Below are 16251 nucleotides of genomic sequence, written 5' to 3'. Positions count from 1 at the left end.
AATAAAGAGCGGCCTAACTCGAGATGAATAATGTAAATATGTTTCAGGAAAGTCAATGGTACAGGGAGCTGGGATAAGCACTTTAATGACCAACCGATTTTAATTACAGCCCAAGGTGAGCTGCGACAACCTGCACAGATTTCCTCCACACAGCGTTAAATTGCATGTTATCCAATGTGATACTTGAGCGCACCGCAATCTCTGCAGCTCCGCTGGAGCGAGGCGCAGGGCTTCGCTGCTGTGAGGCAGGGAGGACCACAGCCTCAAGTAGCTTCAGCACAAATGTTCCGTCGTGTGATCATCATTAACGTAACAATATAGGTTTTGAAACCTGCAGCATAATTATACGAGCAGTTACAGTAAGTGGACAGCCATACAATAGATATATGGTACAATTAGTGTACTATACAAACTTAAGATGGAGAGATTAGCTTTCACAAAAAGGCTGAAAGAGTTTGAATTTACAGTGACGAAGGGAGAAAACATAAAAGAAAGAAAGGTTAGATTTCTCCAGGACAAAAAAAAAACAACATCCACAAAAATCAACAGGAAATCCCTCAATTACATAGCCTATGTTTACAAGGACCGACACTCATACACACAATACACATAATGGCCAGTGCGACATATATACAGTATATTTGAACAGGTGTTTATCTCTGCAGTGTGTCGGGCAGGGTGCAGCAGGGTTATTTGCTCTGCACTGCAAAGCCTGTGGTTGCCAGAGGGCCAAGCAGCAGTGAGACACCATACATATGTATTAATGGGGATTATGATGAGGATGCCTGGGACATCATAACTCTGTGCTAATCGATTCTGAATGTGCAGCTTTGGCTTACTTGTGTGTATCTTTGAATGTACACACGCACATGTATTTCTCACTGTGTGTTTGGGTTATCGCACTCAGGGAAGGAGTAGGTCAAATATGCATGGAAGTGATGAATGCCATAGCTTTTCCATCAGATTGCAGGGCGATGGACCAATTTCAGACTTCAATATTCCAGTGACAGTCGAGCTGTCAGGCAAACCTCATGGAAGTCAGAGGTGCTATCTGACACATTGAAATTTGAAATTTGCAGAAAATGTGTGAGCAAGCGTTCAATTATTCATTCACTCATTTTGTTTTGTAGATGAGATGGCATCCTTGTGGAGCAGGGGGGGGGGGTCCCCTCGGAGTATTTCTTAAAGCCCTCCAATCACATCAGCCAAAATTTATCTCAGAGAATGCATTTGAAAATGAGCTGCCTTCATCTTCTGCCAATTTGAGGGAGAAACATTCCCACAACTACTCGTTGCTGCAAAGGAGAAGAAAGATAAGGGTCCTCAATTGTGTGTTGAATTTGGGGTTGCTAAATTAAAATCTGATGCTCCAAAGAGACTGTCTCCATCTGGCAATCCAGCTGTTTAGTGTGAGGAAACATAACCCAAAAAACATGTTGTGAGGGAACGTTTTTATTTACCTGTGTTGTCTTGGCTTCTCTGACTGGTTGCTGGGCTGACAGGCTGGACAGGCTGGCTGAAGACCAGCACAGACCTCTGACCTTGACCAGGCCCTCTGCCCTTGGCAATGCCCGTAGCCGTCCTGTTGACAGCTCCCAGGCCCAGACGCAGTCCTCTGCCAGAGCGCAGGAGACTGCCGCTCCCTCCGGCCTGAGCCGCTGTCTGCGGCTGCAGCGTGTCCTCAGCAGAACTTCCTTTTACACTGGAAGATCTTGCCACCTTAAAGTCAAAGTCATCATCAACAATACTTTAAGATAATTTATCTTGCAATTTATCTTGCAAAAACATACATAATGGTTTACATTTACAGTATATATATATACATAACCTCATTAAAGTTCAAAATAGACATACATTGCAGCTGGCATCTCATGTGTTTACTGATAAACATCTTCCTGCCAAGACATTATTACTTTTGTATATTTTGCCTGCGGACACAGTGAGAAACAAAGCCTTTGATGCACCATGCAATCTAATATCAGATTCCAAAGTATTATTCGACATCTTTGAACATATAAACTTAGATCTCTTTGTTATCAAAAATTCAGTTTGAACAAAACATATGATTAGTATATGATATGACCGATCATGTGCAATAGACAGTATCTAATAATGAGAATTTCTCCAGTTTGGTTGCATGACTGCTGTGTGATACACCTCTCGAACCCCCTGCATATTTTATTTGCCAAGAGAAGAGGGGAAACTGGTTTAACACCATCCGGAATAATTAAAGAGTAAACTAAATGACTCTGTATGTGACAAAATACTGTCATACAGTACATGCAGTGCTATATGAAGCCTTGTCCCTGCAGGCTTTGTGCATCAGTGTGCATTAACTATTTATTTCCACATGTTAGTGCGTGACGCTGTATGAATATGAATGCCTAATAAAGCTATTTAATCAAAATCAATAAGCGATGATTTTAAAGCAATAATGCGCAGATCTAAAAGATTGTGGATAAGATGTGGAATATCTGTGATTAATTATAGATAGTTTAGTGTGGGATAGAAAATATGGATACTAACTAGGGACATTGAAATGCTGAGTGAAGAAAAATTAACATAAGTTTGTACTTGAAGTGCATTCGTGGGGTGGGAGAATAATCGGAAAACTAACCAACTCAGGAAAATGGAGGATCCACGGAGCATAAGGATGCAGCGTTAATGTATGTGACATACATTAACAGTAATTCTCTGCTGCTAATTGATACATCAATCATAATTAAATTCTGTCGCTGTTCCTTTTTGTCTGTGTGCGTACACTGTGATTGTGGATTAGAGCCCCACAGATTTATCGTTTGGCCGATAAAAATCGGTCAATATGAGCCTTTTTCAGAGACATTGGTTTTGACCAATATGCACCAATATGAAAACTTTTATTACAGAATAAATAATGCTCAAAAGATGTGCATTTATGTTTACATTTTACATTACAAATGATCTTCATTTTTTTTTTACATTATCTTAAAACTATATATATTTGGTTGTATTTGTGTTCATGGTTAAACTGTAAAATATCATTACATTGCTTAATCATAAGGGTTTGACAGTAAAATCTTAGAAATCATGTTAGAGGGCAATTTTGTTTTCTCTATTTAAATATATGTATTGGACAATATATTGGTATCAGATTTTTTTAAAACTCCAATCCATATCATTCGGGCTCCTTTAGATGATCCGCTAAAATTATACACAGTACTTACAGTATGTTACTCACCTCTGACGTTGTCCCATAGAAGTTGTCTGCTTTGCTGCCCAGTTTCGGTGGTGCTGTATGACTGTGGGTGTGCACATGTGGATTGACATGTGTGTGTGCAGGGGGAACAGTGTTTGCGTGACCAGGGGGCCTGATACTCCTGCTCAGAACACCTGATGGGAAGATGTTTGTCTGCATGTCTTGGCGGTACTTGTCATAGAGCAGATTGGGGGCAATGAGTGCTGGGGCTCCTCTGGTTTCTGTGTCAGGCCTGCAGGGGTCTTTAGCGGTGCCTTTGAAGGAAGTGGGTGTTTGGCCATGAGAGTTCGCCGAGAGCCTGGACGGTAGAGAGGAAACCTGATAAGGTCCGTCAGCAGCTTGAGGCTTGAACTGAGGATTCTTTCGCACATAAGTAATGATTTTAGGGCGAACTCCTTTGGGCTTAAGTTTAGGTGATGGGGAGCTTTCTTTGGGGCTGGAGTTGTGGTTAGGGTGGGGGGAGATCTGTTGGTTGTTAAGAGGCGCTTTGGGGATTCCACTTGTGCTTATATTAGTTTTGACTGGTGCTCTCAAGCAACTGTTGCCATGGCCCTGAGCTGACGTTATTACAGCAGGGTTGCCTCCCGATGGGATGTGTCTCACTCCAGAGACATTTCTGGAAACATGGTACATGGCGGTTTGCCTGCGTGGTGAGCCCTGGGGTGTCCTAAGAGGGGAGTGGGGAGGGGTAGATGACCTGGATTCAACACCCGTCCTGTTGGGACTGGAGCAATTCCTTCTGTATGTGAACTGAGTCTGGGGTCTCTTCTCTAAGGTGGAAGGGTTGGGGGGGCAGGAATGATGCCTTGGTGCTGGAGCTGGCTGTTTGTCCACCTCTCTCTGGGCTGCTTGGTTGGGCTGCCTGGGCTGGGAGAGTGCATATGTGTTGTACAGATGGGAGAAATCTGATGGTTCACGTAAAGATGATCTTGTAAACTTTATGTTTGACCCATTACTGTAATAATCTGTAGTGTTGTTGGGAGAAGTAGGTTGCTCTCTCTCATCTTGATGAGCATTGGGCTCTGCTGAGCTCCTTGCTCTTCCCATCTCGGTCTGACAGAGGGGTCTGACTAGCTGTTGCTGTCGCGGTGGCAGAGCCCTCTCATCAAATCCAGCCCTGCGCCTTTGGCCCAACCCCACATCAGAGGACAATCCATTTCTATGATGGCTTCCCTCCTTCTGCCTGTGATCTTGGCTGCAGAATTGAGGACAGTCATGTTTCTCCTGAGGATGCGATGATGCAGAGTTCTGGTTGGCATCTGCAGGGACTGCCCTTCTCCTGGTCTGGGCTGAGGTAGCGTTGTTGGCATTTGGATAAGCGTTGGTCTTGGAGTTGGACAGAGAGATGGGAGTCTGTGCTTCCCCGCTACTATCCAGAGCACATGACAAGCTCCCACTGAGGGCGATGGCTGACAAACTGGAGACAAACACATTTGTCTCAGACTTTGACTCCTTCAGACCCACACTCTGCCTGTCCCTGCCTGATCTGGAGTTCCTTTTTTCTATTGAACCTGTCACGCATGTGTCTAGCTCTTCAGTGCTATGGCAGGCCATCCTTTTCTGCACCTCTTTACCCCTCTGTATTCTGGTCTCCACTTTGTTGCAGTCGTTGTCATATCTCCTCATGCCAGTTGAAGCAGAGCTGGCAGTTGAACTGGAGGATATTGACATGGGACCCTCTCTCATACTTCCTCCATCGTCCTCCTCCTCTTCATTCTCCTCCTCCTGGTCCCTGTTTCCCAAAAATGTATGTATCCCCTGACACTCCAAAAGCTCAAAATTGCTGAGCTCAGGCTCCATGCATTGCTGCTCAGAGCCCCAGATCACTAACTTGTCAGGGGAATCACTCTTGGAGACTAAAGGAGGAATGGAACTGTAGCCTTTGTCCTTAGTCAGTCTCCTCCTTTCTTGATCACCAATAGAAGGTAATTGATTAGCATTATCATCCCCAGACTGGGGGAACTGGATCTGAGTTTTGTTTGCAACCTTGTCTCCTCTGACCCTCAGTCCCTGGAAACTTGTTGGGATGCTCATGTCGGACCTGATCTTTTGGCTGATTCACTCAAAGACACCTCCAGGGTGCTGAGGCCATCTATAGAGTTATAGATGAGATCTTTCAATTGCCTGTCTCTTTCCCTCAGGGTCTGTGTGACGATGGCCCTTCAGTTGAGTATTCTGGGGACAAATTGTCATCTCATGAAATCTTTTTCATTTCAACCCGCTGCCTATTTTGCCTTTACTGTCGTTACGAAGCTGTCTTTGATACCTCTTCAGGGAGATGATGGGCTGTTCAATCTGAAATAAAAACAACAAAAGAATCTGTAAGCAAGAGCGACTCATATGCCTGAATTACATCCACTTTTGTGGAAGCCATTCAGTTTTTTTTCACTCATGCACTCATGCATTTAGTCTGGTCTGTGTAGCAGCAATTTTGGCAATCAGCAGGGTATAGTTCACAGTGTTTTGTGACTCAATATCAATGGATGGTCATTTGAAACAAAAAGGAACTGGGTGTCTTTGAGACAGAAATACACAGGAGGTATGACAGGGAGTGACAGACTTGGAACTACCTGGTTTCAATTTTAAATGCATCCTTTTTTTGTCCATTTTTAAAGACCAACTATACCTTAAATTACATTAATTCAAGTGTAAAATGTGATGTGATCGGTGGCTAAATACAATCTAGGAATAATAATGTTGTAGTAGCACAATATTAATTATTAAATTAAAAAAAAGTTGATGGATGTTCACTGTAGGGCAAGAGGAAAAGACAAACGTGATAAGAGAAGAGGAGGACAGCTCAGAGTACAGACTGTTTGGATGTAAGTGAAGGAATCACCATGGGAATGGTTGATGAATAAAGGGAACCGACAAGAGGAAGAGAGGGAAGGGTGTGAAGTGTTTTGTAATGAGCTTTTTTCCTCTGGAGACATTGAAAAATAGACAGCATGAAGATGAAAACATCTGCAATAAAAATCATCTTCCAACCAATTTGGGTTTGCGGCGTAAACACAAGCAAACAGTGTCTCATGTCTCTAACATGAAAAAAACATGGAAATGATGTGCAGGTGTTGTCGTAGGTGAAGAGTAGAAACACCAGCTCCGGAGGGATAAATCCATACTGTATGCCTGAGCACTGCAGGGGAGTTAACACTCATCTCTCAACATGTCTTCGCCAACATGCCATATGGCTGGTTAGGTCAATGCCACCATTTGATCGAGCGCAGCAGCACATCCGGCTTCAGATCAAAATCACCATTCTGTCGGGTGCACAGAAAACCAAGATTGAAAATGTTGTGTCGCTCTGAGTACATGACACTATTTCAAAGTCACTGAAAGTATCTGGTGCCGCTGAAACATGTACCCGCAATAGATGAGCAGATGGCAGGGAAGGCGGATGTCTGAGAGGTTTTGTCACAACATGCCACTGCTGCAGGACGGTTGCAGCAGGACAGTTTAACCAGAGCTGCATGTATTTACATGTCTCTCTTTCATTATGCAAGAGCTGTACAAGGAAGAGACATTAAAACCAAACCAAACATTAATTTGCCTAGTAAGGAGAGTATCTTTTGTTTACCTGTATAGCCCATTTTATCGATCATACACAGACCTCATACAGACTGAAGTTATATTTCAATCATATTCTATCACAGCGGTCAGGCAAATGCTGTATCTGTCTGTGTACGCAGTGAATATTGTATATTTAGACCGAGATGGGTCATTGTGTAGGCAAATATGTGGCTTCGAACCATCACACAGAATATTTGAGTAGTTTTCCTAGTTCAAATATAACTACCACCCCCATAATTATATGTGCAGCGGGAGAGTCGGTTCTCATTAGCAGGTGCCGGCTCCACGTGTCCTCTGGCAGTGATTTCAGTGAACTCTGAGATGCTAAGACCACAGCTTCCACTGCCTGTGGCTCATCTGACGCCACTCCGCTGCTGGTGTATGAGCTACAGTTTGTCCAAGTGCACAGGGAGGGGGGGACATTCAAGGGTATGCTTTGCATTCCTGAAGGTCATCCTAAAAATATTTGGAGACATTGTCATAGTTTCCTGAAAAGTCTGTTCAAAGAATATGAGAACTCTGTGAGCTGAATGAGGTTTTTAATGATGAAAAAGGGGTTATTTGACATAAGCATGCAATTGTTAAACCCAAATATGTAGACTTTTATCATCTATTCAGAGATTGTTGAGAGAGAAGGAGAAAGAGGAAGAGAGAAGGAGAGAGAGAGAGATGTGGTATACAAACAGACAAACAACATAATCCACGGTGTGCACTGCTGATATTTACACTATAACTGCCGCACACAATCCAATAATTAGCTAATTATAAAACACTGAGACATTTTCAAAGAGGCGGGGAGGGAGAGGGATGGAGAGGGGGAGAGGGGGAGAGGAAGAGACAGAGACTGAATGCACGAGACCGAGAGAGTTCTCTGAGAGGACATGGTGGCAGATCGATTACGGCACTGATGTAGTTCTGGAGCTTGTGCTGATGGCAGCATTCTTGGGAGGCTGAGCGTGGAGCTCCGTCACAGTGGCTGAACCACAATAAGTGCAACATCACCTCAACAGTGAGACCGACAAAACCAATCTGGCAAGAAGTATTTGAGTAAAATGACTCGTAAGGATAAAAAGCATCGAAAATGTTGGTGCATCTTGGGAGACTAGGTGCGTCTTCAGGAGACATTCGTTTACTGCCTTATGGTGGTGACAGATAGAAGGAAAAGGGATAATACAGGAATCCATGTGCCCTTTGACTGGAGTATGAATTATGAAATTACAAGAGTAACAGATGTGGAAATATGTCTTTGATGGAGAGGAAAACACAGCAAATAAGTTCACAGGGATCATGTTTGGTTTTAGAAGATGTTGTCAAAAGTGCACCAAGCAAATATGGTAGTTAATTTACAATTTTTTCAACATTTCTTTGCCGGTTATCCACTTTTGCATCTGCAAAAATAAGATGAAATGCTAATCTTATTTACACTTAAAAGATTTAAAAGTGGTAATAATTTTTACCTTTTGATGGAATTCAGAATATACCAGAGAGGACAAGACCAGTATTATTCCTGCATATATGCATGTTGAGGTATCTGGGCTGGAATAACTAATGAGGGTATAGGCTTTGCTTCAGCGAGCCACTAGTCTAGGTATCTGCTCAGTCTGAACTCTTCTGGGAAAAACAGCGGGAGGCAAAACCTGAGAAAAATTTTGAACAGTTCTTATCCTGTTGTCATGGCAATGCCATATCCCTGAAAAATGGACAATATACAGCACGTCTTGACCCCTGCATCTTCCATCGGGGGAAAAAGGTCAGCGTTAGAAAGAGAGAGCAGAGTTCTGAAGGTCAGCTTAGTGCTTTTACAATCACAGCTCATGCATACATTGTGCTGTGCATCGCCTGAGACCTCACAACCATGGCGCATGGATAAAGACACGTGTGGCCAACAGACAACGCAATAGTGGAGTGAACGCCAAGTCCCCCTCCTCCACCAGACACATTTCTGTGAGTGGATGGACGCAGCGCTGAAATGCTGAGAGTGTGAGGAAGGATGAGATGACATCAAGGCCGTGATCAAATTCAGTCAAGGACTTGGATTTGTGGTTTTCATCGGGCTGCTAACCTAATAAGGCGCTGCATTAAGCTCTTCTCCGAAGGTGGGAAATGCTACACTATCAACTAAACTATGATGAGGGACTTGCTGAAAATGGAGAGGAAATAAAAATCTAAGGTGAAGTAGGGCTGGAAGAGAGAGAGGCCCTCCTCGTCCTCTTTTATTCCCCCTCTCATTGTGAGCAGGAATCCGTCTGTGTGGGTGAACGACTGAGACACATGAGGTGGGAGGAGATGAGACTTGCAGATGGATGCAGAAAGGATGGGAGACATCGCAGGAGAGACAAAGCGTTCTAATTAGGTTGGTGCAAGGGAATACAGCATCTGAACCACTATAGCACATATAGACCTATAGATTTCTGCAGTGACTTGATGTGATATAATCCTAATAGAGCTGAATTAAATAATTATTGAAAAGCCTTTACCATAATATAATGATAATGAGTGCTAATTTGCTCCCAATGAGAAACTGGGAACATATATTTCCATAAGAGGAATAACAAGAGGATGGGGGTCAAATGAGGGGGAGGATTTGTATTTTTCTCATTCCAGATTATTTCTTCCTTGTGAGGTTTCATTTAAAAAATATGTTAAAAAACAAAAATCTAATCAAATAGTAAAACCACAAAAATGGCTTTGATTTAATATTTAACACTGAGTTTTTTTAAACTGCTCCCATACGTAAGTCAAGTGTGACCCAACCCAGTATGTGAGTAGGGTTCACAGTTGGTATGATGGTGGGGGGGAATGTCAATCTTATTAACATCTGTTGGATGAAATTAAGTTAATTCAAAAGAAACTGCCAAAGAAACTCATGTTTTTCTTCTCGGAGATCATATTGGTTGACATTTTCAGAAACATATGTCGGCATGTGACAGCGCAAAGACACTCACCTGCACAGACACACACATCAACGCATGCACACGCGCCTTCCCTCGGCGTCTTTGTTGTTGAGGCAGCAGCACATGTGGCTATTACAGATGCCATTTGTCTTTGGTGCTTTGGCTTTACGCCTCTCCTCCCCCACTGAAGAGCAGACAGGTTTTATAGCTCTGTGGTCCCAGGGGAACACGCGCACACACACGCGCGCACACGCACACGCACACGCACACACACACACACACACACACACACACACACACACACACACTGGTTGCCCCATCTCTCTTTCATCGATACACACAGATGTGAATTCCCACACACTGAAGTAGAAGCAAAAAGTGAAGATGGGATCGCAAATGGACAGAGCGCCAACATATACATAACCGTGATTTATGATTCCTGAGTGTTGCCATATAACATAATTAGATCTAGTGCAGGATTTACATTAAAATGACGCGTAGCACTTTTCCTTAAAGCTGAAATTCCATTCCTCTAATACAGCGCATACTGTGTCTTTACATGTATTTAATCTCTAATGACACCAACCTTGCGTGTCCCTGTACACTTTCCCAAGGCTGGATTGTGGATGAAACGTGTGTGTCGGTGTGTGTGTGTTTGAGTGTGAACTTGTGAACATCTACCCTCTAAAGACATGAGGACGTTCAAAAATAAACCAGCGAATGCTGCACACACAAAATAATCATCCTTGTAAAAGTACTTGGAAAAAAAAAGATTCTGTTCACATACAATGATCCAGCAGGATAAAGCTTAGGGAGAAAGTCTCTTTAGGCTAAGCTTCTAGTCATCCAGCCCTTCTCCTCCCATCTCTGTTAGCAACACAACACCGACAGAAATAGAGGCGAAACAAGCTTAATGCTTCATTTCCACAGAAGACACAATGAGCACCCTGTAGACAGAATTTCACAAGTGATCATAAAACTGTGCCTTTGTGTTCGTATGCATGAACCAAGCAATGACTCCCTATGCACACCAGAGAGCTCGGCACCTCACAGAACAGGGGAAGCTCCAGGAAGAGTCCTTCAGTCGCTTGATTGTTGTTTTGCTCTGATTTTCCGTATAGATGTGCATCAAAAAACAACGACAGACCAGCTCCTCATAAACAACGTTTGCTATCTGGATGCAGCACAATATACGTAGCTCACAGTCTCATTCAATTAAGCTTTGTCCCTTCAGTGATTCCCTTTACTCTCCTTGTCATGTCTGCCTGTCTCCTCATCCTCTCTTCCTCCTGCTGCCATTGTCTCTATCACCTTAATAATACAGAGTTAATGAGGGTTAGGTGAGGTGATCAATCCCATTTTCATCCTTATAGATGGCACATCAGCAGACTACATCTGCCCAAATAATCTCTGCTCCTCTCTCCCCCTCAGCGTCTCTCTCCCTCGGATGCCTCTTTGTACTCCATGGGGAGTTCCTCTATATCAGGGGGGGGGGGACCGTAACAGGATTCCTGCAGGATCTTGGGTCAGAGTGGGTGGTCAAACCAAACTGAATAAGAGGAACGAGAAAATCAGATCATCTGCAATAAAAGCTGATTTATTTTCCCTATGGTGTGCATGCAGGCAGCGTTTGCTACCGCGAGGAAATCGTTGGATAATCGCAATATGCCAATAATTGGATTTATTCGTCCAGGCGAGATGAAAATGTTCACACGCAAAGGTTTGTCTCTTTGTTACACACACAGCTAAAACGATGACACGTGCTGTGCTATAATTAGGGAACTAATGATAAAATCCTAAAACATCCACCAACCATTTCAAGCGTCACCTTATTAAACTAACAAGCCAGACACTAATATACACATGTGCATGCAAAGTTACATGCAAAGAAACATAAGTGCCACTTACACACACAACTACAGTGGCTGTCCGGCAGGAGCAGAGACAAAGAGACGACTTCTCAAGGGGGGAAATGTACCTTGCAAACGCAAGATCAATTGCACCAAACGCACGTAATGATGGAACTTATCATCTCTTCAATTGTTTTGTTTTTTGGTCAGTACCGGAACTGTATCTCCACCAAATCCGACATGGTCCTGCGTCACTGTCTGTTTTTTTTCTGTGCTGTGCAGCATGTGAGGACGGATTGTGGCTGACTTGGGCAGGAAAGGAAAAGAGAAGAATAAAGATCTGGCACAGAAATAAGAGAAAAACACAGAAAACAAAGGGGGAACCCGCGGAGTTCACAGGAGATTAGCATGATTAGAAAATAAACTGAAAACTACGGTCTGAAGGAAAGAATTAGGAGATTTGAAGAGGACGTAGGACTTGTGTCTATTGGCTCATTGTGCCCTGCAGTTAAAACACAGACTAACATATATCCAGATGGGGTGGCGTGGCGGAGAGGAGAGAGAGGGTGTCTGTCCACGCCGGTTGCTGGTAGCACCGCATTGTTATTGGCAAAGCCCCTCCGCCCACTGCCCTCGCTCCTGTCGCAGAGAAAAACGTTAACTCTTGCACGGCTGGTGGTGGGCGAAATGTATGAGGGGACAAAGAGGTGAGGAGGAGAGATCAGCTGACTCCAAATACAGAGCTGCTGCAGACAAAGGAGGCAATGAGAGTGGATTTCTCTGTGGGACTATGAGGAAGTTGCCAGTGCCACACAATCTCACACACACACACACACACACACACACACACACACACACACACCGAGTCAGACATAAAGCTGGCAAGGTGAGAGAGCTCAGACAAAGAGGAGCTGAGTGCATCTTGGACCGGCTGAGTCACTTTCTCCTGTTTATTTTAGGAAAATATCACAATGGAAGCAAATGCTGCTGCAGAGAATGAAAAGGGGGGCTGGAGAGGAATGGGGACGTGGGGGGATTGTAGTTTGCATTGTAATGTGTGAATGTGTGTGTGTGTGTGTGTGTGTGTGTGAATGTGTAATGTGCAAGTGATAAACCCCAGGGGTGTGGGGGAGGGAGAGCTGGCAAAGGATCAGTGAGAGGTGAGCAAGGAGAAGAGTTAGCTAAGGGTTTTGGGTGGTGATGATGATCCGCAAAAAATAATTTGGTTGATTTGAATTGGCTGCAAAAAGGATTTTTTTTCATCATACACTGGATAAAGGAGAGCGAGGGAGGACACGATGGGATGAAGAACTCCTCTGGGAAATCAAGGAGGAATTTTAAGGATTCACGTGTGCCACTGCTGACATTTTAGTTTATTTTTGGGAACACGAACAAGCCTCTAAAAGAACGTAGATACGAGGGTACAGTCTGGAGACGTGTCATAAAAAATGAATGATTTGGACTGAATGTTTCGGTGGCTTTTTACAGTCAAGTGAACTATGGCTCTTACAAAAAACGAAAAACCACCGCTGCTCACACTCGCACAGTTTAGGCTCATTCACACTGTACAGTTGCATTCATTTGATTAATAAAGGCTGCAGCTTGCTTACTTATATAATCATAATGCACAGAAATATGTATTTGATAAAAAGGGAAAAATCTCTAGCACTTCTCTTAAACTGACTATTTAGCAAATTGATAAACACAAGTGAAAAAGGGTCTTTCATGCTGACTCCCCCGGGACAGGGAAGTTTGTGAGTGTGTGTGTGTGTGTGTGTGTGTGTGTGTGTGTGTGTGTGTGTCATCGGCAGAGGCGGGCCTTTCCATTCCCCCCTCTGATGTCCTGCCTGTGACTGCAGGGGAGGAGCCACAACAAGCTCATTGCCACCTTCCAGACAAAGGCACGCGTGAATTTGAGAATGTGTGTCTGCACGTGTGTTGACACCCATCCTACACACGCACACTAAATACATGCGTGTGCACACAAACTCGCACGAGCTCGCACATCATCGTACTGAGCAGAGCGGAGCAGAGCCTCCTAATTGTCTAACTATGAATGATCACAACAATCGTTAATGACAAGCTGTAATCGCCTCCTCGTTCTGTCATCCGCGAAAAACTCTCATCCAAACAAAAGTTAAAACAAAAACGTAATACATGTTTAATGTACATGTTTTAATCTCGCGAACAAAACACATCATTGAGAGGCACACTAACGTACTTCTCCCTCCTTCACTTCACTTATCTTCTCCATTTTCCTCCCTCCCTCCTCCTTCATCTGTCCTATAAAATGACCTTGAGGGTCGCGCTGGTGTGCTATCCTCATGGGTTTTGTGACAAACTGTCTTACCTGCAGAAACCCAAGACACACACACACGTTCATAAGCACCTCAGCCCAAGCACTAAAACAAAACACAGATTCACGCACGCACACACGCACACGCAGGCACACACACACACTGCTGCGAGTTGTTTTCCTGGCAGAGATCTGCTGAATTGATCGCTGTTCAGACATTGCTGAGGTCAGACCTAATGAATCAATCACGTATGTATCAGCATCTAGAACAGCAGCCACAAGCCAGTGCCACGGGCTCTGCATGCCCTGCTTTGATGCAGCGACAACGTCCACAATTTACATTGCCTGGGAGGGCTCGGCGAGATTGAAAGAAATGGACGTGGGATGTATGCACAGGTAAGGGAAGTCTCTGGTTTTGGGATCGATATTGGCAGCAGACAGTTCCAATAAACGCTCAAATAAACGCCCACACTTTCCCGCACATGTAGTATGTATAACATCCTGTCATCCACATATAGTTGCACACTCCAGCCAAATGCAAAACGACGTCAACTCTGACATAGTTGCGATTGTGAAAATACTGGCAAGAAACACCATGATATGACGTGAATACAATGATAAGAGAAGCGGAGCCAACCAAGGTCTCAGGGATCAGACGCCAATCAATCAGGACAAGAGACAGCGGAGTGTGAAAGACACGCCCTCCGTCTGACCTTTATTTGATCCCTCCTCTCCTGTCATCTCTCTTCTGTCTCACGCCAAGTAGCCCAAAGGTGAAGGCGAGCACATGGGAGTCGTTGCAAAAAGTAACTCAAGCACAGAACAATCCCCCTGATATCCTGTGACTGAGGCTGCTCAGGCTTTGCACAGCAGTTGTTCTGAGGTACTGAAGAAGAAGTGGGGTCTTCACGAGTGTGTCGGGTTCATGGAAAGAAGAAACAAATGAAACCAGTACCACTGGTAAATTGTGAAAAAAGGGGGCTTCCCTGAACGTGTGATCGCTCTCCGATCAAAGCACATCTTTATTTCAACTTCACATTCTTCGTGTGCTGCTCATACTCTTTTAAAAAAAACACTTCCATTGAATGGCCTGACACGTGAAACAATAGACAAACTATAAAACGATTGCCACCTTCTCTGGCAGTTTTATTTAAATAAGCAAAACTGTTATGGGTTGGAGGACGGGGCTTGTTGTATTTTCTTCCCCCATTTTTTTCCTTTTCACTTGATGCCAGAAACTGTTGGTTCAAAATCAGGCTGGGTGAAACGGTGGCACATTGCACATAAAAAAAACAATCAGCAGTACAAATGATTATATACACTTGTCATCAAAGTGTCTTGGTTGTCCTCTCCAAGTGCAGTGGATCATCAAGTCGGGTCTTAAGCCTACATAATCCATACTTGGTCATTAGCATCGCCCACAGAGACTTGATCTGCTCCATCCATCACACCAACCTGCTTCTCTCTCTCTCTCTGGACTTCAGGTTCCACTCTCTGATGAACGACATGCAAGAGTTTTTAAACCAGTGGTGTTTCACCAGGCTGTGTGTTCAGTGACGGAGGGAGAGCTCATCTTTCACTCTGATTTTATGACCTGATTTATTCTGTTTTTTTCAGTTATTTTGTTGTTGTGTGTGTGTTTTTTTTCTCATTTCATTTGTAGAGGACCGCGATGTTCTCAGGTAAATCTTAATAAACATTGTGTTTTCAAAATCAAAATCTCTCTCTCTCTCTCTCATATCTTCAGTGCGCTGCTCCACTTACGCACCGACCTGCGCGGGTCAAGTTCCTCATCACACACACACGTTTTCTTCTGCACAAAACAAAACAAAAAACAAAACAAGCGAAAGCAACACGATGAGATCCATTAGAGATTTCTGGCACGGACCGAGTCAGCCGCAGCAGCGAGACGCAAATCCTACAAGAGAAATACGCGCGAAACCGACACTGGCCTCCGAGGCATCGTGGCAAAAAGAAGAAAGAAAAGAAGAAAGGGAGAAAAATCCCGCAGGGTGTTTGTCGCGTGTGCGACTTACCTTCAGGTGCCTCTGGTGTTGGTTCATTGAAGAACTGTCGGTCGACCGCAGGAGTTGCAAAACAAAACACGTGCGCGTCTTCCCTCCTCCCTCTCTCCCTCGGAGTGTCGGAGACAGAAAGAGTGCAGAGAGAGCGATGCTGCGGACCGGAGGAGGAGGAGCGGTGCTGATGCTGCAGCCGACACCTCGCCGAGCATCCTTCTGCTCAGGCGCCGGGGCTGCGCTCTTCTGACGCATGTGCGCTCTCTGCTGGAGCATGTGAGTGTGATGAAAAGTTTGTCCAAGCCCATGAAAAAATAAGACAGAAAGAAAGAGACAAATCACTGGATCTCAGCACGAACAGCGACCAGGTGGGGTTCTTAAAAGCTCG

The 16251-nt window shown here is 44.2% G+C and overlaps 1 protein-coding gene across 2 annotated transcripts in view; it reads right to left on the bottom strand.

Moving 5' to 3' along the window:
• Positions 1–16154, bottom strand: part of mtus2a (microtubule associated tumor suppressor candidate 2a) — a 39759-nt gene extending 23605 nt beyond the window's left edge. Inside the window, exons 1-3 of one of the 2 annotated variants that reach the window (XM_047327269.1) lie at positions 15882–16154; positions 3218–5530; positions 1461–1719 (exon numbers count right to left, since the gene is read on the bottom strand). In XM_047327269.1, coding sequence (XP_047183225.1) covers positions 1461–1719; positions 3218–5269 — 2311 coding nt within the window. In that variant the 5' untranslated portion in view covers positions 5270–5530; positions 15882–16154. The remainder of the gene's footprint in view (positions 1–1460; positions 1720–3217; positions 5531–15881) is intronic. The other variant, XM_047327270.1, reaches the window with a different exon arrangement.
• Positions 16155–16251: the final 97 nt, after the last annotated feature.

The sequence above is a fragment of the Scophthalmus maximus genome, chromosome 2 (assembly GCF_022379125.1).
Source record: "Scophthalmus maximus strain ysfricsl-2021 chromosome 2, ASM2237912v1, whole genome shotgun sequence".
NCBI classification, from domain to species: Eukaryota; Metazoa; Chordata; class Actinopteri; order Pleuronectiformes; family Scophthalmidae; genus Scophthalmus; species Scophthalmus maximus.
The sequence above is the reverse complement of the archived record's forward strand: the minus strand, read 5'-3'. Positions and strand labels throughout refer to the sequence as shown.